General features: G+C 49.2%; 1 protein-coding gene across 1 annotated transcript in view; it reads right to left on the bottom strand.

Moving 5' to 3' along the window:
* Positions 1-2,867: 2,867 nt before the first annotated feature.
* The window catches only part of EIF4G3 (eukaryotic translation initiation factor 4 gamma 3), a 108,179-nt gene continuing 86,539 nt past the window's right edge, over positions 2,868-24,507 (bottom strand). The window contains exons 25-38 of the mRNA XM_029965222.1: positions 22,963-23,095; positions 21,780-21,874; positions 20,123-20,216; positions 19,069-19,186; positions 17,480-17,703; positions 16,246-16,361; positions 13,983-14,155; positions 11,762-11,887; positions 10,682-10,763; positions 8,865-8,963; positions 7,855-8,001; positions 6,620-6,701; positions 5,100-5,246; positions 2,868-4,251 (exon numbers count right to left, since the gene is read on the bottom strand). Coding sequence (XP_029821082.1) covers positions 4,070-4,251; positions 5,100-5,246; positions 6,620-6,701; positions 7,855-8,001; positions 8,865-8,963; positions 10,682-10,763; positions 11,762-11,887; positions 13,983-14,155; positions 16,246-16,361; positions 17,480-17,703; positions 19,069-19,186; positions 20,123-20,216; positions 21,780-21,874; positions 22,963-23,095 — 1,818 coding nt within the window. The 3' untranslated portion in view covers positions 2,868-4,069. The remainder of the gene's footprint in view (positions 4,252-5,099; positions 5,247-6,619; positions 6,702-7,854; positions 8,002-8,864; positions 8,964-10,681; positions 10,764-11,761; positions 11,888-13,982; positions 14,156-16,245; positions 16,362-17,479; positions 17,704-19,068; positions 19,187-20,122; positions 20,217-21,779; positions 21,875-22,962; positions 23,096-24,507) is intronic.

Below are 24,507 nucleotides of genomic sequence, written 5' to 3'. Positions count from 1 at the left end.
GCTCTCTGGGTTGCATCAACAACTGCTTTAAGATACTATTGGCTTAAACCTGCCTTGTGCACACTAAAAACCACCTCTGCAGAGGAATCCCTTCTCCTGAGCCTCTCCTGCCATGTGGGCTCTTTGGTTACCAGCTCCTGCACCAGGGAGGGCTGATCCCAGGCAAAAAACACCCCAGGAGTTGGACTCGATGATCCTGATGGGTCCCTTCAACTCAGCATATTCTGTGATTTTATGGTTCTATGAAAAGACTTTTCCACCCACCAAGGTTTGCTCCTGGACCCGAGGCTTTCTCAGAAAAAGGTTGAACACGTTGGCACAAGCAGACAGAGCACAGTGTCTGGTGTCGGTGCCTTCCCTGACCTCGTCTGCAGAAATGGCTCAACCCTTTCTCAAAACACTTTCCTAGAAAGAAGCCAGCCTTAGGCAGACACCTGCAAACGTGCTGTTTGGCTGCTTCAGATTTGAGGACACTTTCAGCAATAAACAGGGATGTAAGTGATGCATCTGCTCCTCCTCTGACAGTGTCCCAGCCTCGGCACAAGGGCTCCCAGCAGTGGGAATGGGTCTGATGCTGCTCTTCCCTGACAGGCTGCATTAGCTCCCGGCCATGTTCAGGAGCCTGTACACAAGATGTGTTTAAACAGAATCAAGATTAGGTGAAAAAACCCAACCCACTCCAAACCTGCAGTATTCTTGGGGGAAATCTCTCCTCCCTGCTGAGGCTTTGCTGTAAGGTAGGTCAGAGTATCCACAGCTCACCCCTCCTCACTTACCCAAAATGAGGCTCCTGCAAATCACATTTCCAAGGGAACCTTTTTTAACTGGCAATTCCCTTTTCTATTTCATGTATCTTACAGTTTTTTTGTATTTAATACCCTTCAGAGAAAGCAGATTATGATCTTCCAGGACCATGGGCTGCATCCACCTGCAAACCTGTGCTGATCTAGAAGGAAACTGGAGAGCACCCACACCTTGGTACTGGTGCAGGGAAGCACATGGCCCGTGGCAAAGAGCACGAGGGGAGCAGAGGAAGGACTCAGGAGTTCTGCTCCTCGCAGTGACAGCTGTGGGAAGCTGAAGCTCAAGGTGACACACTCACAGCTGGAGACCTCAAGGGCTGGTGCATGAGCTGCTCACAGCACCCCACGTGCAACTTCAGAGAACCCAAAACTTGCCATGGTGGAAACCCACCTTTGGGTATTCCTGGAAAAAAAACACTAAGAGGAAGTTCTCACCCAAGAACATCACACATTAAAGGCTCCAACAAGGAGGGGAGAGACTGTCTCACCTCACCTCCACCCACCTGCTCACCATCCCCCTTCCCTCCATCCAGTGGTTTTCCAATGCTTTCAGCCAGAAGGTTCAAGCTCCCCAGACAGATTTCCCTGCCCTGACACACCTGGATTCACAGAGCTGTTCAAAGGCTCCACAGCAAGTTCTTCCCTTCCAATCCATGGGAACTGACAGGCAAACCACAGTCCTTGCACGGCTCTGCTGCCACCACTCATTCCCAGCAGGCTCTGCCCATCCTAACAGGAATTCCATCAGGTGCCCACACCAACTCAGCAAAGATTTGGCCTCCTTTACATACAAACTCTCATCCATTTAACTCAGCTATTTAACTGCTACAAACCACCATGTATGGCTCAAAAAATGCCTTTTGGAAGAAGAGCACCCAGATGACCTTTTGTGGAGGTTTAACAGGCACACCCGGAGCCCCGCCGGGTGGGGGTTCCATGGGGATGAGCCTTTTGGAGATCCTGAGGACCCATCCAAACCTCTGGGCCCAGCTGTGAGGCCGGAGAGGACACTGGATGTGGTACACACAGATACATGTATGTGAGAGTATCTTTTTTTTTTTTAACAAAACATCAGAGAAAAGTGTTTTATTGTTACTAAAAAAAAATAACCAAACAATGCTCTAGTGTTTTAGGCCATGGATTCTCTAGCTCAGATTCATGGCATGGAACACGTTAACAGGGAAAGTGTCTCGTGGACATCTCCCCTCCAGCCACAACCAGGCACCTCCTCCCTTCCCCGTGGTGATCAAATCACATCCTCAGGCAAGTACAGCAGTTGTTTACATGTAAAAGTAAGATTAGGAAAGTAATTAATGTATTTGTAGCCTATTTTTTCCTTGTTTTTTTCCTGTTTTTTTCTTTTTTTTTTTTTAAAAAAAAGAAGTGATTTAGCAGCTGGAAAGAAAAAGTCAGCATCACACGAGCAGCCAGCGCTGCACAGATCCCCAGCAAATGCTCCACAGGTTACACGTGGTCCACGGACCACAGTTCACAGACCACATTTCAGGGCTTCACCAGCGTTTGCAGAGTGTTGGATGGTGCTTCTTTCACAGTGAGAGCCAGCAGGTCATCTTTGGTGGTTGAAGAGAGACACGAGAGACCTCCGTGCTCGGCAGCTCAGTCTGGAGCAGCGTCGGGGTCGCGCGGAATGTGCTCCCACGGCGCTTGCGAAGCGACAGCCGCTGTGGGTCCGTGACCAGCTGTGCTTGGAGCGTGGACACCGACACGGGCTGGGCACCACATCACTCCTCCACCTCCTCCTGGGCTCCCCCCTCCAGGTCCCTGGTTCCGCAGGCACAGGAGGCGAAGGGCGGTGCCGGCGGGCGCAGACACGAAGGGCTGGCGGGTCCCTGCTCACAGCTGAGACCTCCAGAGCTCCCAGGATATCCCGAGTCCCCGGACGAAGCCACTGATCCAAGTCACACGAGGGACAGGGCAGCCACAGCTGGAGAAGCCAGGACGGGGCACCAACAGCCTGAGGCTCCTCCCAGCCTCGGGCACCAAACCCCCCTGCTCCCCGGCCAGCGAGGTCTCTCAGCACAAAAGGTCTCCCAGGCAGCAACCCCTTTTTTTTTTTTTTGCCTTTTTTCTTTTTTTAAACAACAATTGCTCTCACCCCTCATTTTTGGTAGTCACACAGACAGACACACACTGTATGTACACAATTTGGGCCCGAGGACCTACGGCACGCCAAGGAAGCACCGCTCAGGATGGTGCACACATTCAGCAGCTGTCAAAGGAGAAGTCGTTTTACTTTCTTTTAAACTTGCAATGTTTGTCTTTATTTTGTTCTTTATATTTTGAAAGTGAAAAGAAATAGTATTGAGTCAATTTTTTTTTTTTTTTTTTTTTTTTTTTTAAATATTTGTTCTATGTATTTACAAGCCTTAAAGTTGCTCTAAAGTTTCTCAAAGTATCACTAGTACTTTTTTTTCCCCGGGGTAGCACTGTTTTCAATGAGTTATTTTTCGGAGCACTCTGGTCCGCAGCAGTTTTCTCAAATGCATTTCCTTCCGATCCAAGGTTATGTACGGTTTGATTACTATTTTCTTTTTAAATTTCTGAAGCAAGCTGAGAGGCAGGCAGAAAAATCTGATGACAATTCAAAAAAAAAAAAAAAAAAATTGATCTCGTCCTCATCTAGCTCACCCCAACCCCCTTGAAAGTTTTGTCTATTTATCATGCTTTGAAACAAAACTGAGGTGCGTATGAAGGGGAGGGAAATTTATTTCTCTGCTTTTGTTCTATTATACAATTTGTTTACAGAAACTGCAAATTTAAAAATTACACTGGCATTTGCAGTCCTTAAAATAATAAATTAAAAGTTTCCAACCTTTTTTTTTTTTCTTTTTTTTTTTGCTAAACAGATTTGTTTCGCTGTGTGTTTTTTCCTAAGTATGAGTCCTTGTTTAAAAAGAAAAGAAAAAGATTAAAACAGAAAATATTTTCTATAAATAATACAGGTATTTTGGTTTGGTGCTCCCGCCCTCAGGTTTGAAGTTTACTTTTGTGGTTTTTGTTTTGTTGTGTTTTTTTTTTTTTTTCAAGTACCTTTTTGCCTCCATGATCATCACCTCGGTGTTTATCGGGTTTTTACCTCTCCCACTCGTGCGTGTGTGGGGCAAGGGGGGTCTGCGAGAGAGAGAATTGGCCTTGCTGCACTGTGATTGGCGAAGACGTGAAACTCTTTAAAAAAATACTTAAATTGTTTCTTTTTTTTTTTTTTTTTTTTTTTTTTTTAATGTTTTAAATCTGTATTTTAAGTTTTAATTATCCTCCGACTCCTCTTCGGCCTCCCGTAGCCACGTGAAGAACGCCGTGACGGATTTGAGCGCCACTCCCTTGCCGTTCTGCTCCGCTGGGTCCTTGCTGCTCTCCCACTTGTAGAAGGCATCCTCCGAAATGACCTCCTCGTCGTACAGGCAATCGAAAAACATCCGCAACAAATCTGCAGGCGCGGAGAAACGGGGGAGAGCGGCCGTGAGCGCGGCACAGGGGACGGAGAGGGATGAACTCCCGGCCCGGGAGATGGGGAGGCAAGGGAAAGGAAGGGCTGTTACTCAGGAATTGCCTCCTGGCTGCTCAGGGGAGGGGGAAACAGCCCTCAGAGAACAGGGGAAGCTGAGAAAGCAGCTGTGGGAACACGTTATCCAGAGACTGGCCTGCCAGCAGCAGCCACAGCAGCACATCTCCTCTGGACCACACAGCCTGGCTCCCCCCCAACCCGGGATTTTTGTGGCTCAGCAGGAGGGATAACACCCAACTAACGCCATAAAGGGCACAAAGGATGATCCTGCTGGGTGTTTTGGGGCACTCTGATTTTGTGCTGCACGTTCCCTGGGAATCCCTGTTTCTTTGGCACATCCCTCGCCTCTTGTCCCACAGGAGTTTTCTGCAGCATCTCTGGGACAAGACTCATCAGTTGTCCAACTGATTTTATTCCCTCCAAGGCCACAGACATCTGTGGAGCAGCAATGCAATCACAACGTTCAGGTGCTGTGAACTCCTCTGGTTACTTTCTATTGCTCTTTTTTACCTCCCCATGGGTTTGTCCTTCCTTCTGCACAGCTGCTTACAGGAGATACCAAGAGAAGAGCTGGCCTCCAGCCAAGCATTTGGGAACCTGCACTGCTCTAAAAGCTGGAATCTGCACAACCTGAACCCCCCCATGCTATTTTTTCCTATCTGCTACATAAGGTAAGGAAAAGCACATCCTCTTCCAGCCTCTGCTCCCACAGAAACCCCCTTTCCTTATGCTGCCAGAGCTCAAATCCTCAGCACAGAGGCAACACTTACTAGGAGGTTGATCAAGTTTTACTATTGATGCTTGTAGTGCATAAAGTGCTTGTAGTTCCTTCTCTGTGTCTGAGTCCAGGTACTTGAGTAAGATGGGCACTCTCTGCTTGATAACAGCAGTGTCCACACGGAAGCTGGAAGAGTCCGCTGGGGGAGGAGAGGAAAGCAGGGTCAGCCTTGGAGGGACAGCAGGGACAGGTCTTCCCTGGCCTTTATTCATTCAAACAGCAATCACAAACACAGGTGGAGAGAAAAGGAGGATGAGAAACAACAGGAAGTATTTCTGATCAATGGCTTTTTCTGGAAGTCTTGGTCCTTCCAGCCCCCCAAATTCCAGTATCTGCAGGGACCCCGGCCCTAAACACACACACAGGAATCACAACCTTACTCTGCAAGTGCCAATTGTTGTGTTTCCACAGGCAACTGGGTTTAGAAGTTTAGAAGGTTTTTAGAAAATTCTATTTTTTTTTCTAAAAATACCAAGGCAGAAAAAGAATCATAAGCTGCACAGGACAAAGGAATCAGGAATATACACAAAATATGCGTTAGAAATCCATCAGCAACATGGGTAAATTACTCAGCAGCTCGATAATCTTGTGGGTCCCTTCCAACTTGGAATACTCTGTGGTTCTGAAGAAGATCATGCAACACAATGAAGTGATATTTTGAAAACAAAAGAACAAAAACTCAGTTAGGGGTAAGGCCAAAATTTAAACCAGAGGATGATGTTCCTGACACACATCAGGGAACTCTTAACCACTGGCAATGAAATCCCTGTCCCTGCTAACACTAGGTGGCACGAGCAGGTTCTGTTCTCAGGCGGAGGAAGGAGCTGGGCTGTCCCTCCCCTCCCTCACACGGTGCAGTCCAGCCCATTCTCTCCCCAAACTCTGCCAGCTCAGAGCAGAACCAGGCGCTTTCCAAGCACCATTTTTTGCTTTGCCAGGTGCCAACAGTAAAGTTAAAGAAAACCAAGTGAACTGAGCAGATGTTTCTGCCTGCAGCACTTTACTCAAACCCCCCGAGGGTCTGAGGTTCCAACCTCCCTTTCCTGCATTTCCAGCCGACTGCAGTACATTTAAGAATCCACATAAACCCCCTTTCCAAACCTGAAACTTTGGACATCAAACTCTTACAAGACCGAGCTGCAGGTTGGCTCCTTCCTGCAGCCCACGCTGCCCTGGCACGTGGCAGCTGCAGGGGGGGAACACCCAGTGTAAGTGCTGACACAGGAGTGGAAATGCTAATTACCTTAATAATGGCTCAGTCATTTCCACCTTCACTAGGAAAATCAATGAACAACCTGGAATTACCCAGAGTTGTCTGAAACACCTGCTCACACAAGGTCACCTGGACACACCAGGGCTTGGGAACACCTTAACTGGCAACATGCCCTGGGGAAGGGACACCCTGCTCTGAGCAGAATCCTTAGTGTGTGATAAAACACAGCCCTGGGGAGGGAAATGTGATATAAACCTGAAAAATACCAAGTGATTCTTATTACACTGCAAATAACTCACCTATAATAGCTGCTTTACAAACTGCTGTCATTAAAGCTCTAAGGAATGTAGGTGAACTCATCTGGCTTTCATCTAGATTAGCCTGAAATCAAGAGTAGATGGATTAGCCCAAAATCAAGAGCAAATGGACCAGTTAAAAACACGCTGCTGCAGCAGAGCCACCTCTTCCAGACCCTGCTGCTGAATCTGGCAGCAAGTCCAAGCTGAGCAGCAGCTGCTGCAGCACAAACCCAGTTCATCCCTGCAAACATTCAGCTTTCCCACTCACTCCTTGAAACTCCCTCAGGGACAACAGGCCCCAGCAGTTCTCCTGGGATCAGTGCACCGTTTAACACCTCCCCCAAGGAGCCAAACGGGCAGTCTGGGCTCACAGCACCTTACACACTTCCAAAGGGGCTTGGGCCTTTCCAACAAACTTCACGGCCTGTTCCTTGGGTGGAGATCTGTTTGCTTTGTAGCAGAAACTCAGAGAATGGCTGTGGAACTTGTCCAAGGCTCCAAAGAGCCTGTGGGTGATCCCAGATTTTCAGTGCTGCTTTCGTTCCACTCTCGACTCCTCGAACAGCAGTGGAAAAATGACATTTCTAACACACTGCTCTGCCAGAGAAACACTGAACTGCAGCTGACCAAGATGTAGGGGAAGCACAGATCTAAATGCATCAGGCTAGGTCTAATTACAAACACTAAATATCTGGCTTAAAGGATGCAGCCAGAGACAGAGGGCAAAGATCAGTGGGTTGACAGGCCCTTTTCCTCCCCTCTTTTTATATTTTTCTTTGTTTTCTCTTCCAGTGCCTGGCCTGATGCACTAGGAAAGGTACAGGTGCTCTCAGTGACTGCCCAGGATGTTTTTGCAGGGGGAAATTTGAAGAGGTCACGTTGGAAAAAAACAAGGAGAAGCTTTTCTCCCCTGTTTTGGGAAGAAAGAATGTAGCAGGGTATGGTCTAAAATGTACCAATGGCAGAAGCAGGGTACTCAGTGATAAAAAGTCTACAGTATTTAAAAGGCAGTCAGACAGTTAATATGGCCAAAATTCTTCCCTCCTAAAGCTGACTCATAAATAGCTGATTATATTTTAGATTTTCATTCTTTGGAAGTGTTCATTGCACGGACCAAATCATCTCAGTGTCCTCCACCCCAAGGGGAGCCCACAGAAATGCTCCTTCAGACCAGAAAATAACTATAAAAGCAGTTAATGAATACTGTGCAGGGAGGGTGAAAATCGTCTTTGTACCTCTACCCAGTCAAAGATTTGTTCATCATTCGCCTTGTCCTCAACAATGAGTTTTTCCAGCTGCTTGTTCAGCTCTTCTGCAGAGAGTTCTTTCTCTGAAAGTGCTTCTGAGGAACTGGAACAGTCGGACTCTGTGAACTCCAACTTCTGCAACACGACAAGTGAGGATGAGAATCAGGGAAATGTCCTTTCCTAAGGCAGAATTACACAGACTGAGCAGCAAACTACACTTCATTCTGCTTCTTGGCATCTCCCAGCTGCTCAGTTATCGTTACAAGGATATAAACTTTCTCTGTTCCAAGGGTTAGGAAGCATTTTACAAACACGTGGGGGCTACATTATCCAGCAAAGACAACCAGGCACCTCAGTCAGCTCCAGCCCCTCACTGCTGGAGCACACACACAAAATCCAAGTGCATGTGGAGCTGGAATGCAACGACCAGAGCTGGCACTGGCTCAAAGAACACCCCAGTTCCCTGCAAACTGGGACAGAGGAGCCACATTCCCCTCAGCAGGGCCCAGGGGTTCACCAGGCCATGGTGATCCATTCCCCTTCCTGCAGCACAGCACTTCCTAAGGCTAAAACAGGGCAGTGGATCACTCAGAGCTCCAAAGGGAGACAAGACCTCTGGCACGTTCCTGAGGAGCAGCACCAATAAGAGCTGAGGTGCCTCCATCAGTCCTGGCTCCCCCAGGTTCATAATCTGAGGTGGGATGAGTGAATTAACTGCTATCATTTATTGTGGTCCTCCTGCAGATTTTCTGTCCTTGCTGCAAAACTCACTCCTGAGGGTTTTTTTCCCAGCTGGAGAAGGATCTCCCAGAGGAAGCTGGGTGATGGGAGATGTGTGCCTGGAGCAGAGGGGACAGGCCCAACCTCCCTGTGCTCCAGAAGGAGGTGCTGAAGTCATCTACCCCAGCCTGAGGACACTTCACCCCATGTCCCAGCTACACACAAAAATGGGATGGGAGAGGAAGAAACACGGGACCAAACCCGAGATCTGAACTCACTTGTTCCATGAGAAAGGTATGTACATCCTCCCCTTCGGGCAAGTAGTCCTTCCAACTGAGGCCAGACTCTCTCCATAAGGCTCCCACTTTCTTATGGCTCTGAAACACAAACAGTTTGTTCATTTTACACACCCGAGGGACTCCCGGAGCTCACATGGGCCGGAGTGGTGCAGCTGTGCCAGGAGAAATCCCGGAGCGTCCGGAGAGCCCGTGCAGGAGGGATCACATGTGCAATCCCCCCGGGAATGCACATCTTGGCAGGTGGGCAAACGCCTCGTGACGGGGAGTAAACAAGGCAGAAGTGACACGGGGGGTTCACGACGACTCCCGAGGCTCCCCAGGAGCACCAGGAAGGGCAGGTCCCCACGGCCCTGACACGGAGCTGGCACTTGGATGGCTTGGATCCTCCTCCTGACTTACCCTGTGACTCACCCCCCCTGCCTTGACATTAAGGCACCAGTAAATCAGCTCCTTTGAGAAAATTCCTGAATTTACACGGCTGTTTCCCAAGCCTCAAATTCAGGTACAAAAATCCCAAATTCTCTCTTTGATTCCTAGAATTTATGCAAACTTTGAGAAATGCCCTGGAGCACAGACAGCTCAGCCTTGCACAGCCCCTGGTGTCACACTGACCCCACAGTCCCTGCCTTGGAGGGCACACACAGAATTCTGACAGGAATGAAAATGCTGAGAACAACCAGCTCTTTCCACCCAAATGCTTTGCCAAAATTTGACCTTCCAGCACCTGCACACAGGAGATCACTGTGTAGCCTGAGCCATGCACTGATGAGCTCAGCCTGATTTTTAGTTTACAAAGTAGATTACAATTTTCAGTTCCCAGTGCAGGTTGTTAAGGGCCAACTGTGCATAGTTCCTGCTCTGATCCATCAGGATCTGGTTTAGATGACTGATATTACACTGAAATCCCCGAGTCCAAGTCTTGGCCTGGGCGAGGTCAGATGAGAAACTGTGGTAGAAACAGAAACCCAAGGCTGTGCTTCCACCCCTGGAGCACAGCAGCTTTTCTTTCACAGAATAAGAAAAAAATAAGTGGAAGTTGATTTCCAAACAAGACTAAAATAGATAAATAAAAAGTCACTCTTTGCACTGTTAGACTGAAATGCTCCTGGAACATTCAACCTTACTTGAATGCATGCTTGAAAAAATAAAAAAAGGCAAGTGAGGGATTTTACAGGGTTGAAAATAGACACGCTCCAAAGTGCAGGATTTTGTTGGATTAAAAAAAAAACACCAAAAGACAAAAAAGGAGACAAGAGTTATAGGGAAACCACCAAACTGGTTGGACACACAACTGTGAGGTGTGTGTGAGCTCTTGGAGCCGCAGGGTGAGGAGGTGGCACTACCCCTAGTGATGGGTGAACCTCAGGAGTCGGCAGGTTTAGTTTGGATAAGCACCCAGAGTCTGAGGCCATCGGAAGCTTATCCGAGCCCTGAGAACCTCTCGGTCTGCAAGAACAGCTCTCTCGCCAGATTCCCGGCACTTGCTGCTCCTGGTCAGCCCAGAAATCCCTTGAGCATGTCCCTCTTGCAGCATTTCAGGCACTCTGAGCTTCTGGGAGAAGCCAGGTGCAAAGGTACCTGCAAAAGGGAAAAGTCGGGAGAAAACAAAGCGTTAACTCGACTTTTTGGAACCTGGAAAGGCTCGGTTGGGATCTGGGGGGGCAGAGGCAGGTTTGCTAAGTTATCTGGACTGGCTGGCCCATCCCTGAACGTCTCCACGTGGGAACTGTGTAGGATTCATGCACGGACATGAACAGGCTGCATCCAGCTCCCACCAGGGGCTCCTGGACACTCACCATTTGTTTGCATAGAAGGTGCAAGATTTCAGCAAGCAAGACGCCGGCTCTTCCCACAGGAAGCAAGGGTTTGCTAAATTCTCTGCAATGAAAGAAAATCAAGTATTTATTCTTTGTAATTCGTATTTTGGATCCAAGGCAAAGAGTAGTGATCAAACTGAGGCAGGAAATCACCTCTACCTTCTGCCAGGGAGGAAAGTTCTGATCAGAGCAGCTGGTAAAACACTCAGTGATGCAGTGACCTTGTCACAACAGGGCTAATTACAAAGCCTTTAATTTCACATAAAAAAGACTTATAAATTATATTTAATGCCAAATCCACTCATTTTTGTGGGATTCTGCATTTGGATAGTGAGACCTTTTTTAGGGAAAAGGCTGTTATTTTCTTAATATGCTGGTTACAGGGAAAGGGAACCATTCAGCTGGCTTCTGCTTATCCCCAAATACATAAGGACATGTACAAAACACAGGAACTTTGGTCCTGGAAATTGTTTCCAATCTTACAGGCAGGTTTTTTGCCAGATTAAGAGAGTTAGTAGTAAGAATCACAGAATGCCATGAATGGTTTGGGAGGGACCTTAAACCCATCTCATCCCACCCCCTGCCATGGACAGGGACACTTTCCACCAGCCCAGGTTGCTCCAAGCCACAGCTTCTCTGGGCAACCTGTGCCAGGGCCTCCCCACCCTCACAGGGAAGAATTCCTTCCAATATCCCATTTATCCCTGCCCTCCTTCAGTTCCTCCCCTGAGCCACACAGACTCCTGTGTGATGCTTTGCTCTCTTCAAGTCTAATTCCCAGAACTCCTGTGCTCCCAAATGACTCCACTGTACAACACTTGGGTACTTTTAAGCTCAGCTGAAGCAAACAGGGTTGAAGTAGATTTATGGATAAAACCCTTCTCCAAGAGTGAAAGCACCACAGTCCCTTCCCAGCACAGCTCTCAGTCCAGTGTCGATCCCGACTGATGTTCAACAAGCTTTTCATCAACTCCCATGGGAAGCTGAGCCTCTGGCACTGCTCATCCTTTACCTACTGCCATGAAAATACTACAGAATAACTGGAAAAGCTTCACTTACTGTATAAGTTCTCTCATAGAGATTCCTCCTTCTTTTAACATGGGGGTCACTAACTCAGCCAGGTACAACCAGATATGGGGTATATCTATGGCCATGTCGTCTGCCATCTCCAAGGTCTCTGAAAAGCTTTGAAAGGAGAAGGAAAAATATCAAATGATAAATAATATTTAACTGGAAACTTTTCCTGCAAAGCAAATCTGCACTTTAAGAACCTTTTGTTACAGTAGAGAGGAGTAAAGAGAGAGAGGAGTGAGGAGAATCAAAAAGTAATAAAACTATTGCCACTTTATGCTTTCCGTGCTTCCAAACTGCCAGGAGTGAATTTCTCCATGCAGTAACACAGAGAATATGTGGAAAAAGCATCACCTTTTGTACAACCAGCAGATATAGCCAAGAAAGCAAGAAACAATAATTCTTACATCCCAGTACCACATCGTTTGCTGACTCGTAACACCTATAAAGCATTTTTGCCTATAAATATGAACCATCAGGTAAATGCAACTTTCTTAAAAATATCCAAACGTTTAGAGAAGGGGGTTAATCATAATGGAATTCCAAATGTGAGGGAAGCAGTGGAATGTCTGTGAGTACATCACACAGCACAGAGGAGTTCAGCTCAGCCGAGGGGGTTTCCATCTGCAGCAGGAATTACAGAACTGCTCCCCAATGACACAGTTTCCAGAATGGCTCAAAACTCTTCTTTCCCACAAAACCCTTGCAGGAGCCTGGTACAAGATCATCCTTTTTCTGCTCTCCTTCCAGTTGTTGTCATGGCTCTTTTCTCCTCGAAAACCTTGAAAATTCTGGGGTCTAGTTTAGTGACTGTAAATGAACATTTTCCCTTGTGTTTCAAACTCAGAAACCACCTCCTTTGCTTTGTTCTTTGCATCCTCTGCTGCTCCTTCAGCCCAGGTCTGTCCAAACCTTTCTGCCAGAAACTGGTTTCCTGTTGTGCATCTCCCCAGAGGTGGTTGGGACCAGGTCTCATCCCACACCCCTCATTCCGTGGTAATTTCTCCTGCATAAGTGAAGTGGGTTTTGGTGTTCTCCTCATGCACCCATTGAGACCCACTTGGCCTTTCATCATCTTCAGGAGCCATTTCCTGTTGTTCTTGCCACATTCAGACCCCACATCCCACTGTTTTATCATGATCCTACTTATTTGCCATCCCAACCACTTATCCACACTCCAGGGAGCACCGAAACAGCTTCAATCACAATCCATTATGGAAATTCATCCCTTCAATCAAGCCCTTCTGACCACCAGTGCTGTGTGGACACGAGTGTACTCCCTGTGGAGATACACTTCTCCTGCTGGTCCATATGGTTTGGAGCTCAGGCTGCCTGAACTTTTCCTGTGAGTCTGGTGAAATCCAGGGACAGCCACAGGCACAGGGAGATCCCCGTCGGAGCGATACCACGATGGCACAGGGTTCAAAGAGAAGCAGCAGCCACCAGAGCCAACTCCTCAGAAACTCGGTGCCTGAAGTGTTATTTCTTCTGCTTGTTCACTGGCTGTGCTTGTGGTTATCCCTGTTTTACCCACCCTGCTCTACGAGCGGTGCCAGGGACCTCCCTGGGAACATGGATCCTTTTAGGATGGGGCACCAGGCTGGGAACACAAAACCCAGAGAGCTGAAATGAGCCAGCAGCCAAAACTGGGTCTCCTGGGGCAGGTTTAACCCATCTGGTGCACGTTCTCCTCCTCAGCCCCTTGAGGGCTCGTCCACTCCAAGGTGAGGTGTCCTGAGAAACAGCATCACGTGGGTAAAGCCTTTTTCCCAGTGGGAGAGCAGCTGTAGCTCTGTGGATGAACAGGACTTCAGGCTGAAGAGCCTCCAGGTATTAATGTCACATGAAGGTTTCCGAATTCTTCCTCTTTCAGTCATATCCAGTGATTTGCCAAAACAAACATGGACAAATGTGTGACAGAACAGAGATCTAAACACACAGAATTAAAGAGACACCTCCAGATCTGCTTAGAAATAAATACTGATATAAATATGAATGCATTTACATTCACTGAAACCATCTGAAATACTTAAAATAGATTACAATAATTGTATTATAAATAGACCAAGGTGAAAATACTCCTTCAAAAGGAATGTGTGGAGAGGGCAGGACACCAAAGCAAGGTGGGCAATCCTTCCTCTCCAGCACAGCACAGCACAGCAGGGAACACTGAGGAAAAGAGCCCGTCCCACGGATGCAGAATACCAACCCCTTGAAGAAATCCTGCTTGCTCAGCTTTCCCGACTGCACCAACTGATGCAACAACTGGCCCATGTGATCCCTGGTGATCTGACTCCGCTCCAGCGTCGACTCCACTCCCACGCGCACGAACACGGGCAGCAGGCTCTGGGTGCTGAGCTCCTCCACGCACTGCATCGCTTCCTGCGGGACAACACGGCGCCTGAGCTGGCCACACCAGCAACGGGCACAGCAGCACGTGCTGCTGGAACAGGGGGAACTGGGGGGAAATGAGCTTCTAGTGAGGCTGCCAGGCCAATGCTGAACCAGGAACCTCATCACGAATCGCCACCGAGGTGGCAACTGAGTAATAACAACAACAACAGTAATATTAATAATGGAATAAGAGAAGAATAATGGAATAATAGAATAATAATGGAATTTATACCACCCAGGCAACAATTTTTAAAGCACACAACCGCATTCCAGGGCACAGTTTGGCTGCTCAGTGAAAGGAGAGAATTGTCTTCTGGATGCCCTCAAAACACCTCTCATTGCATTAAACATCAAGCCAAGTCAAAAAGAGGGTACCAGGTTAGATCTGTCACTGATCTGACCTGGCACAAATGCCAGTGTTACAAACCCACATCACATCAAGAGGCAGAAAACAGCTGAGGAGTGTTTGGAGGCAAATCTCACCTTTCTAAAGCTCCTCCTTTCTGGGCTGAGCACTTTGTATCCCAAGCAAAGAAAACACTTCAGTAGAGACTCTCAGAGCAGCACTCAGTGCCACACATCAAAAATCCCCACTGCCATCACCAGGACCTTCTGGGTCCAGCCCACAGAGCTCAGGGGCTTCCTGAGCACAGATCCCTGCTGTGACCAGGCTGTGCCTCGAGGGATCCACACCTGACACCCCACATGCATTTCCACAGGTTCTGAGTGGCTTCTTCACACAGGTCAGAAGCCTGGTGGTCCCAGCCAGTGCCCAATGGATCCCAGTGTCCCAGGACACACAGGGAATGCTGCTGGCTGACCCTGCTGTCACCACACACTGGTGCACAGCTCCAGCTCAGCAGTTTGAATCCACAGGCAGGTCACCCTCAGAAGCCCAGACTCCTGTGAAAGGCAGGAGTGACACAATGTTCACATCACCTGCACCCCGGTGACTCCCTCAGGGGCAGCTGCAGGAACAGGAGTTTAAACTGAGTTTAAGCTTCGCTGCACCTGAAGAGTACCAAGAATTCCCCACTATCCAGTAACCCCTGGTGCAAACAAACAGCCTGATCCCATGGATTTTAACCAGCCCTGCCCTGTCTAGTGGAATTCAGCTCCATTTCCACCCTGCCACAGAAATTCATCCCTGTATTTGCGAACAGAGAACCAAAGAAGCTCCTTCACCCCAAACATCCAGAGGGAACCTTTGGAGTCCATCCTAAGAAGGAAAAGGAGTGGAGGCTCCTTGGCTCGGCAGCCCCCTGCCCCAGGCCAGCCCTCTGCAGCACACTGCCAATCAAAGCAGGGTTCTTCCTCTCCAAACCAGTATTTAATAATTTATCCTAATAACTAGATGTGAACTCAAAACGCTCCATCACGAGAATATTCCTCTTTCCGATTATTAATTGGAAGCCTTATGAAATGGAAGCAGCAACTCTGCTTTTAGGGTGCCAAACCAGCAACTCCCAAGTGCTGCCATTTCAAACTTGGCAGGTTTTAAAATTTCTTTCAGTGAAAGATCAAACGAAGCAGCTTTGCAGCCAATGTAACACTTCTTGCAAACTCCCTGGGCGAGCTAAAAAACCCTTTTACAAGGGAAACAAAATTTCAACCTTTTAACTAGGAAGTGATGACAGCTGCTCAGTAATTTCCAATGTTTATTAAAAATCCTCTGGAGTGGTTTGTTCAATATTTAGTATTGCTTTATCTGCCTCCAGATCAGAACAGCACATGCTTTGATAACTAAATGAAAACCTCTGTTTATTTTCTCACTAGTTTTTCTGCTTCCAAAATTGCTGTTATTATGGAGCTGCTCAGTGATTCATGACAGATCACATACATCTTGCTACTTAAAACACACAGCCTGGGCTATTTTTCCTATTACCAGCAGGGCAGAAAATGAGTTTGGGAGACAAGTGTCCTAAAAATGTTCACAGAGCTGCTGCTGCTACCCAGATTTTGTCTGTTCCCACCAGTTCTGCTGCCTCTGTGTGGGCTGGGTGCTCACACAGTTCCTGCACAGAAAGCACTCCAGCCCTGCAGAGCTTTCTGCTAAGTGAGGCTTTCATCTTGCTTACCTTAAAATCATTAATATGCAAGAACTCATCAATGATAGATTTGCATTTTCTCTCTATTTCCTCTTCTGACAATGAAGGCTTTTCTTGCACTGGAGCTGGAGGAGCTTCTGGTTTGGCTGGTGGAAACACAACAAAAAAAAAACGTGTTTGGGAAAGGAAAACCAGCATCATTTTAGAGATGACATTCTGAAAACAGAAGCCACTGGAGCAGGTGTGTTCCCTGTCCCATCCTCAGGCACGGGGCACTTCTTGGATGGGGCTTGGAGCAACCTGGGCTAGTGGAAGGTGTCCCTGCCCATGGCAGGGTGTGGAATGAGATGGGCTTTAAGGTCCCTTTGAACCCAAACCATTCTGGGATTCTTTCCCAGCTCCATCCCCCCCATGAACTCCCAGTATTCCTGTAACTCGGTCTTGCAGGAGCACAGCTGGCAATGGCACAGGTGGAGCACCTTCAAAGCTCTCCATCAACACCAAATAATTAACTGGGAGCTGGTGCAGGACATGGCAAAGTTAAAACACTGACTGCAATGGGCAGCAGCCCAAGGCAATGTCCTGATCACAGCCCAAACCCTGGTCCCATGGAGTCCTCTACAACATCCCAAAGCTCCCCACGGAGCGTGTGCCGCCCGTGGCAGTGGAGATGTTTCCCAGGGAAGGAGCGGAACACTGGACTTATCATAAAGGTTCTGTCCACAGGGAACATCACCCTAAGTGTCCTCAGCGTTTTCTCACTAACAAATCAGCTCCAGCTGGCAGGAGGGAAAAGCAGGAGCTGCAGCACCGACAAGGTGACAGACGAGTCACCCCAGTGGGTGCCACCCCCCTGCTGCACCAAGGTTGGCTTGGAAGGAGGGCTGGCAACAACACAGCACCAAAAAGCTGCTGTGAACCCCCTGTCCCAGATCCAAATCCCTGCCCTGCCCCTGGGGAATGTTTGGAAAGGGCAGATAAGGCTTTACTGGGCACTGAAGAAGCATTTCTGAAGAACTGACACTGATTTAAGCCCATAAACCAGTGGGACAGTGACAGGATGGGGGGGGTGCTGTGCCAGTTCCTGCAGCCTTTCAGGTCCACGGATCCTACGGAGGAGCTGGTGAGAGGGATGAGGCCCAGGCCTGCCTGATCAGCTGTGCCCCCCGCCTGACAACACTTCCCACCCCTGCACAGAAACCTGTCACTGCTCCTGGCAGGTTTTCCCACCTCCAGACCCCCTGGGCGTGGAGGAGCCGCTCACCGGGTTCCTTGGCTTTGCTCCTCTCCGCCTCGGTGCTGTTCCTGTCCATCTCCATCCCGCCCGTCAGCTGCTTCACCGTCTCCAGCATCTCCCTGCGCTGCTCCTCCTGCGCCTGATTGTCCAGGAGCAGCTCTTTGCTGCTGCTGCCCCGCAGGAACGTGTTGGGGCGGGACAGGGAGGGGGGCAGAGGTTTGTCGTTCTTCTCCCTGCCCGTGCTCCCGCGACTGCGGGACAGAAACACACTCAGGGTGTGGCTCAAGCAACCCCTGCTAGGAAAGGCACTCCATGGCTTTAGAGTAACCGCAGGGAAAAACAACTCCACGACCCAAACCTCACTCCATTTTTACAGTTGTAGCTACCCAGAATGTAATGACAATTAACTCAGTCTCACAGACACACAAACACAAACATGCAGAGTGGACAGGCAGAGCCAACGCTTCCTAGAGAACACATGGAAAAGCAATGATGCCCCTACAGCACCTGTTTGACACATGAAACAGTGGAGTTGATGAGTAAAGGCTCTGTTCTACTGTGAAATGGGATGAGATATTTAGATTGGATATTGGGAAGGAATTCCTGGCTGTGAGGGTGGGGAGGCCCTGGCACAGGGTACCCAGAGAAGCTGTGGCTGGCCCCGCCCTGGAAGTGTCCAAGGCCAGGTTGGGCAGGGCTTGGAGCAACCTGGGCTGGTGGAAGGTGTCCCTGCCCATGGCAGGGGTGGAACAGGATGGTCTTTAAGGTCCCTCCCACACAAACCATTCTGTGATTCCATGAGACTTCTATTTTTTAGCCATTTACTTAAAAATACCTTCCAAACAGTGAAGGTTCCCAGCAACAGGTGACAGGGACCTGCCCTATTAATTATTGTGTTAATGAATAAGATGGGCAAACCAATTCCAAAATAGAACAATTTCCAGTTAAGCCCAAGTTTTAGGTGAAATAGGAGGGAAAAGATTAGAGGCACAACCCAGGAAAACACTACAGCAGCTCATGTGTACTGGAAGGAAGAACCAGTGGCATTTTAAATGAACTGTACATTTATAAACCATGTCTAGAGCTAATAAATTATTGAGGGTTAATACATGTTTCATGCTACAAGCTGGAGTGGCTGCAGCCCTGATGGAATCAGGGTGTGAGAGAGGCTGTGCAGCCTTTTGTGGGATGTGGGAGCACGGCCAGGTCAGTCACACCTGACGGGAAGGGTCACACACGGTGCTTTAAGCACGTTTCTGCAAGGTTTTAGGTCTGTTTTTCTGTATAAATAAACCTGCTGACCTGGCTGAATTCACAGCCATTAAATCCAACCTATTTACTACCACATTTTATCTGAAGAGCTTTTAATCTGTTATAAACAACCACCCTTAGCTGAAGGGTGAAGTGGAAACTAAAACATTCATCGAAACGGCTTTAAAAATTAATTCCACCCGTCTCTCCCACGATATTTTAAAATACACACGTGTTTAAAGTTAACTCAGAGGGGAAAACAGACACAGCCATTCCTGGAAAGGCAAGGAATTCTTCCTGAGTGCTGGCAGGCAGAGCAGCAGGTGTGAAGTGCAGATGCAGAGGCAGCCAAGAGCAGCACTCACCTCGTTAAGGCCCTGCGGGATTCGAGTTCGGAAGATGCGGATGAGGCAGAAACGGGGGAGACTGGAGGCTGCAGGGCAGAAAACCTGTTCAGACTTGTGGCACTTGGTCGCAAGGAGTCTGGGGATTGCAAAGAACAGAGCAGAGCGACGAGGTCAGGAGTGGTGGCACCTCGGCATCACGCAGTGACACAGCAGCTGGGGCTGGAGGGATGGGGAGAGAACTGCAGGGAAAAGGCTGGTCCTGCCCTGCTTTAGCCTGACTGTCAGGAGGGCACCCAGGGAGGGGAGGAGACTCTTGGGGGTCTGCAGCTTCCTCCCGAGGGGCAGCTCTGACCTCTGCTCTCTGTGCCCAGTGACAGGACCCAGGGAATGGCTGGAGCTGTGTCAGGGAGGGTTAGTTTGGATCTCAGGAAAAGGGGTGATCACCCCTCTCCCTAGAGGGTGGTTGGCACTGACCAGGCTCCCCAGGGCAGTGGGCACAGCACCAAGGCTGCCAGAGCTCCAGGAGCATTTGGACAGTGCTCTGAGGGACATGGAGGGTCCCTGTTGGGGTGTCTGTGCAGGGCCAGAGGCTGGACTGGATGCTCCTTGTGGGTCCCTTCAGCTCAGGATATTCTGTGATTCTGTGGACACGTGGCTGGGGATGTGGGCTGGGGAGCTGTACGTGGACAGCTGATCCCTAAGTGGAACAGGATCCCCTGGACCTTCCCCACACCAGAAGGTGTCCCTGGCCATGGCAGGGCATGGAATGAGATGAGCTTTAAGGTCCCTTCCAACCCAAACCATTCTGGGATTCTGTGACTTATGGACAGAAACAGCCCTGTCTGCTACTTCAAGAGGTTTAGCTGCAACCCTGGGGTGCAGAGGAGGGCAAGCAGTGTCCTGGCCATAGGCTGGGAAATTGGAGTGTTTTGTGCAGGGCCAGGAGTTGGACTTCGATGATCCCTGTGGGTCCCTTCCAGCTCAGGCTATTCCATGGCTCTGTGGTTCTGTGAACCCCCCCAGACCTGCTCTCTGGCAGCAAAGCCCAGGGTGAGGATCCATCCCAACTTACCCATCTCGCTTGCCTTGGCTCCACCACTGCTGCCCTTCCCCCAGCTGCCCAACTGGGCTTTAGGCACAAGCTGAATCTTCTCATCTATTGTGGGCTGTAAAACACACCACGACGGTCCATGACAAGGGCAAATCGTACAGTTTCATTAAAAATGGGGTATTTTTTGGCAACAATCCCTGTTCTGTGAACACCAAAACACACTTTAACACATTTTTGGAAGACCAAACCCTGGCCAAAGACAGGACATCAACAACAAAGGGCATCACAAAGAGCCTCTTCCAAAGGTCAGTGAAAAACACTCTGACATTCAAGTGATCAGGAGCTGCTTTTTTGCTGGGAGTTCTGAAGCTCAGTGAGGTGGAAAAGCTCAGTATATCAGAAACTGGAAGACATTAAGTTTGTTTGTGATGTGCAAACCAGTTCCACTGTCCATTCAACCCTCCAGTCACAGCTTTGGGGGGGATCTGAAGGGCAACAAACAGAATCCAGAGAGCGAAGGATGACAACAGGTCGCAGAACTTGGAGGTAAGTGGTGTCTGACAAGGACAGAACATGGATTTTACAGTGCTCAGTGGGTGAATTTATTGACCAGGAGGTTGTGACCCCACAGATCTCTGGTGAGCTCCTCTCTCCTTCCAACAAAGCAGCTGCTGTGGAACCACCTCCATTTGTATGGAACGGAGGAGAAGGGCTTTTCCCAGGTGAAAAGCCCAGGCAGAACAGGCTGAATCCCTCCTGCTAATGAAGATCTGGAGTCTGTTTTATGACTTCCAGAAGGAACAAACTGATTGAATTTGCAGAAGGGCTGTAGTCTGTCCAGGTCTTGGTTTACAGCTTTGCAGGAATTCAGGCACTGAGTGTAAAATTCAGGGAGAGTGACATTAAGTGGGACAAGGGAGCGTTTAGGAGTCACCTGATTTATGTGAAGGCTGGAGTTCTCCTTGGTGAGAAAACCCAGACCTGTTCTGAAGATTAAAAAGGGAGAAATCTCCAACTTCCCTAAACCTTCAGCCTGACAAAATGTCCCAAACCCACCACTCTGATGGTGAAATAACAGGAAGATGCTCCTCTGGAAGATAGCTCTCAAAGTTTATCACATACTGGGGGATGTAACCAGGCCACAGAGGTCCATAAACACTGAAAGGAGACACAGCTCTTCCCATTCTCCCAGGTCCTTTCAATCCTGCCATCTGTGACACGTCATATTGGACGTGGCCTCCTCCTTTTATTGAGGAGCAGTGTCAGAACTTGAGGCAGCCAAGGAATTCCATCAGACAGGTGGTTGAGACCCCTCAGTAACAGCCAGGGATGTGCTGCATCCCCATCTCCCACGACACCCTGACTCACGTTCTCACGACTGAATGAAATGCAGATTTTCCAACTACAAGAACTGGGCGACCAGAAGGACACTGTGAACCTGAGGAAGAATGTCTGCACGCTCCTCTCCCTCAGAACAAACAGAACAGGAACATCCAGAAGATAACAGAGCCTTCCCTTGTGCTTTATTTATGCACAGTATTAACTCTGGGGATTCCAAACATCCCAGCCCCAAGTTCTGCCCTGTACACACTGTCCCAGTCTCTCCTGGAGGGCACATCCAGCAAGGCAAGACCTTGGCATTTTTACTGCTCTGAAGGAGCCCAGTGCTGGCACCTACCTTGGTGATTTTAAGGAACTTGGTGGGGTCCAGCACTCTGCTGTTCTTTGCCCCCTGCACAGTGTTCCAACCGCCTTCATCCACCCGTGGGACACCTGCAGGCAACAAACAACCACCCTCAGCTTGCCCCACTGCTCCAGGCTCCACGTCCATCCCCCAGTCACCTCCAGGCTCCAAGGAGAGGGACCAACCTGGCACACCTGGGCTGAGGAACGTCTTTTGCAGCCTTTCTTCACACTAAGATGACACAACCAGCCTGCCTGACTTTATTCTTACAAAACAGCCTTGACATAAAAGCTCTCAGTACTTTAAGGGCTGGTTTTGGTAGGGACTGTTCCTGGTTGGATCTCCCTGTGCTCTGGACACAGAGCTCTGGACACAGCTGTGGATGTTGTGTGTTCACAGCTCACGGGAGGAGCAGGTGAAATGCCTTCCCTGACCACACTTGTTCCACACATTTCAGCAGTGCTTGGTCTGACAAAGAACCCCTCAGGTACTCCCAGGTTCCTCACCTTCTCCTGACGCCACTTTTAGGATAATTAAAACAAAATCTACATGTATTTTCTTTATGCTCTGTTTTCACAGCACTTTCACTTGACAATCCTCAGTACTAAAGAATCCCAAAGGTGACTTTCTCCTTGCCCTGCTCTGTGTCAGGGCTCATTTTCCCAGTCACTCCAAGTTCATCTTCAGGCAGTGCCAGGCCCAAGGGCCAGGAGCAGTTTAAGGTAATGTCAAGACAGTCCTTCATGCACAGTCAGCACCTCACAAGTTTAACAGCTGAAGACAACATGGTTACTCTCCAAATTAAGTGCTATTCCCCTGAAATGAGACTGTGGTGCACGAGAATGGATGGCAAATCTGACTTCTATGTAATAACTTGTTTCCCAGATTCCTGGCAGCCTGTCACAAACCAAACAGGGTGTGCAAGAGTGGAAAACTTCAGCACTGTTGGCTTGTGCTTGGTTCTTTTCACACCCACGGGATTTGCCCCTGAAAAATCCCCACAGCCAATCCAAGGCAAGTCTGTTCCCTCTCCAGCCTCTGCCATAATCAGGCCTCAATTCTCTTTGCTCTCTACATTCAGGAATAAAGCAAAGCTAAGAGATTGTTCTCTTTTCTGTGGGGTTCCCTCTGTGGCCACTGGATGTGAAATGAGCAGCCAACGTGGCTTTTACTTTACCTGGTCTCCTCTTGTCTTTGGTCATGAGTTGTTGTACCTTCCTCTGTTCTTCCTGCTCTTCAATCTTGGCTTCTTTATGGATCTGCTCGATGGTCTTGGGGCCCTGGTCTGCTCTCCTGGACACCCAGTTGCACTGGGGAAGAGGCAAACACGTGCTCAAGGAAACTTCCAGGGAATTCAAATATCACAAACAAGGCCTAATCCTCCCACCCTTGTCATGTCTGAGAGGGGCTGGGGAAATTCTGTGGAGCTGGGACACGCTGGGGACATGGTTATTCCAGCACCAGAGGCCAAAGTGATGTACTCTGGTACAGAGCTTGTGCTGGAGAATGGAGGCTGCAGTGAAGACCTGACTGAATTCAAGCCATGTGAACCCCCAGCAGCTGCACATTCCCCACTCTTTCTAGGTTCAGAGGAGAGAGTAGGACTAGAGGGAGGCTGCTGTCACTCTCTGTTTATGACTGACACAGTTATTGGAGCCTTTCCTCCGAGCATGAGGGAAAAAATGAAACCCTGAAAATAAAAAAGCAAGAAGTGACTGATTTTATGTGGAGCTGGTGCTTTGCCACTCCAGGGATGGTGATGGCTGAGACAGGAATCCTGCAGAGAGAGGTGCAGCTGCCTCTGCACAGAACATTTCCCCTGCTGATGTGCCCATTCAGCCATGCACTGCCCAGACCCTTCCAGGCCTGGGATAACCAGACTGGGTTTATCCTGCTACAGCCTCAGCACAGCTCTGGGGGTAATTATGGGCCCTGTAGCCAAAGCAGTGACTGTAGCCTTTAAAAAACCCAAACCAGCTCCAAACCAGCTGTTTGGGCTCTGAGCAAGACCCTCTCAGGCCTTTGGTCAGGCTGCCTGCTGGCCAAATCTGAGCTGACACAGGATTTCTCTTCCTCTCAGGGGAAATGAATGGTGCTGGGAAGGTTTGTACCACACACGGTCACATCTTCACCCTGCACTGCACTTGTGCTGACCACAGGCACCCTCAGGGCAAAGGAGAGATTTCCTGTCCTGGAACAGTCAGATTTTTGGGAGAAGGAGCACAGATCTCCCCCTAACATCCCACTTGTGCTGTAAATCCCTGCTCTTGGATGAGAGCTCTTCCAGCCCAGACATGCAAGGGAACATGACAGGCTGGGAAAGCTGGGGAAGTTCACCTGGAGAAGAGAGGGCTCCAGGGAGAGCTGAGAGCCCCTTCCAGGGCCTAAAGGGGCTCCAGGAGAGCTGGAGAGGGACTGGGGACAAGGGATGGAGGGACAGGACACAGGGAATGGCTTCCCACTGCCAGAGGGCAGGGTTAGATGGGATACTGGGAAGGAAATGTTGGCTGGGAGGGTGGGGAGGCCCTGGCACAGGGTGCCCAGAGAAGCTGTGGCTGCCCCATCCCTGGAAGTGTCCAAGGCCAGGTTGGAGGGGGCTTGGAGCAACCTGGGACAGTGGAAGGTGTCCCTGCCCATGGCAAGAGATGGGACTGGACAGGCTTAAGGTCCCTCCAACCCAAACCATCCTGGGATTCCATGATTCAATGCAGTTGGCACCTAC

Source organism: Manacus vitellinus, unplaced genomic scaffold (genome assembly GCF_001715985.3).
Source record: "Manacus vitellinus isolate BGI_N305 unplaced genomic scaffold, ASM171598v3 scaffold_92_pilon, whole genome shotgun sequence".
In the NCBI taxonomy this organism is placed as follows: Eukaryota; Metazoa; Chordata; class Aves; order Passeriformes; family Pipridae; genus Manacus; species Manacus vitellinus.
The sequence above is the reverse complement of the archived record's forward strand: the minus strand, read 5'-3'. Positions and strand labels throughout refer to the sequence as shown.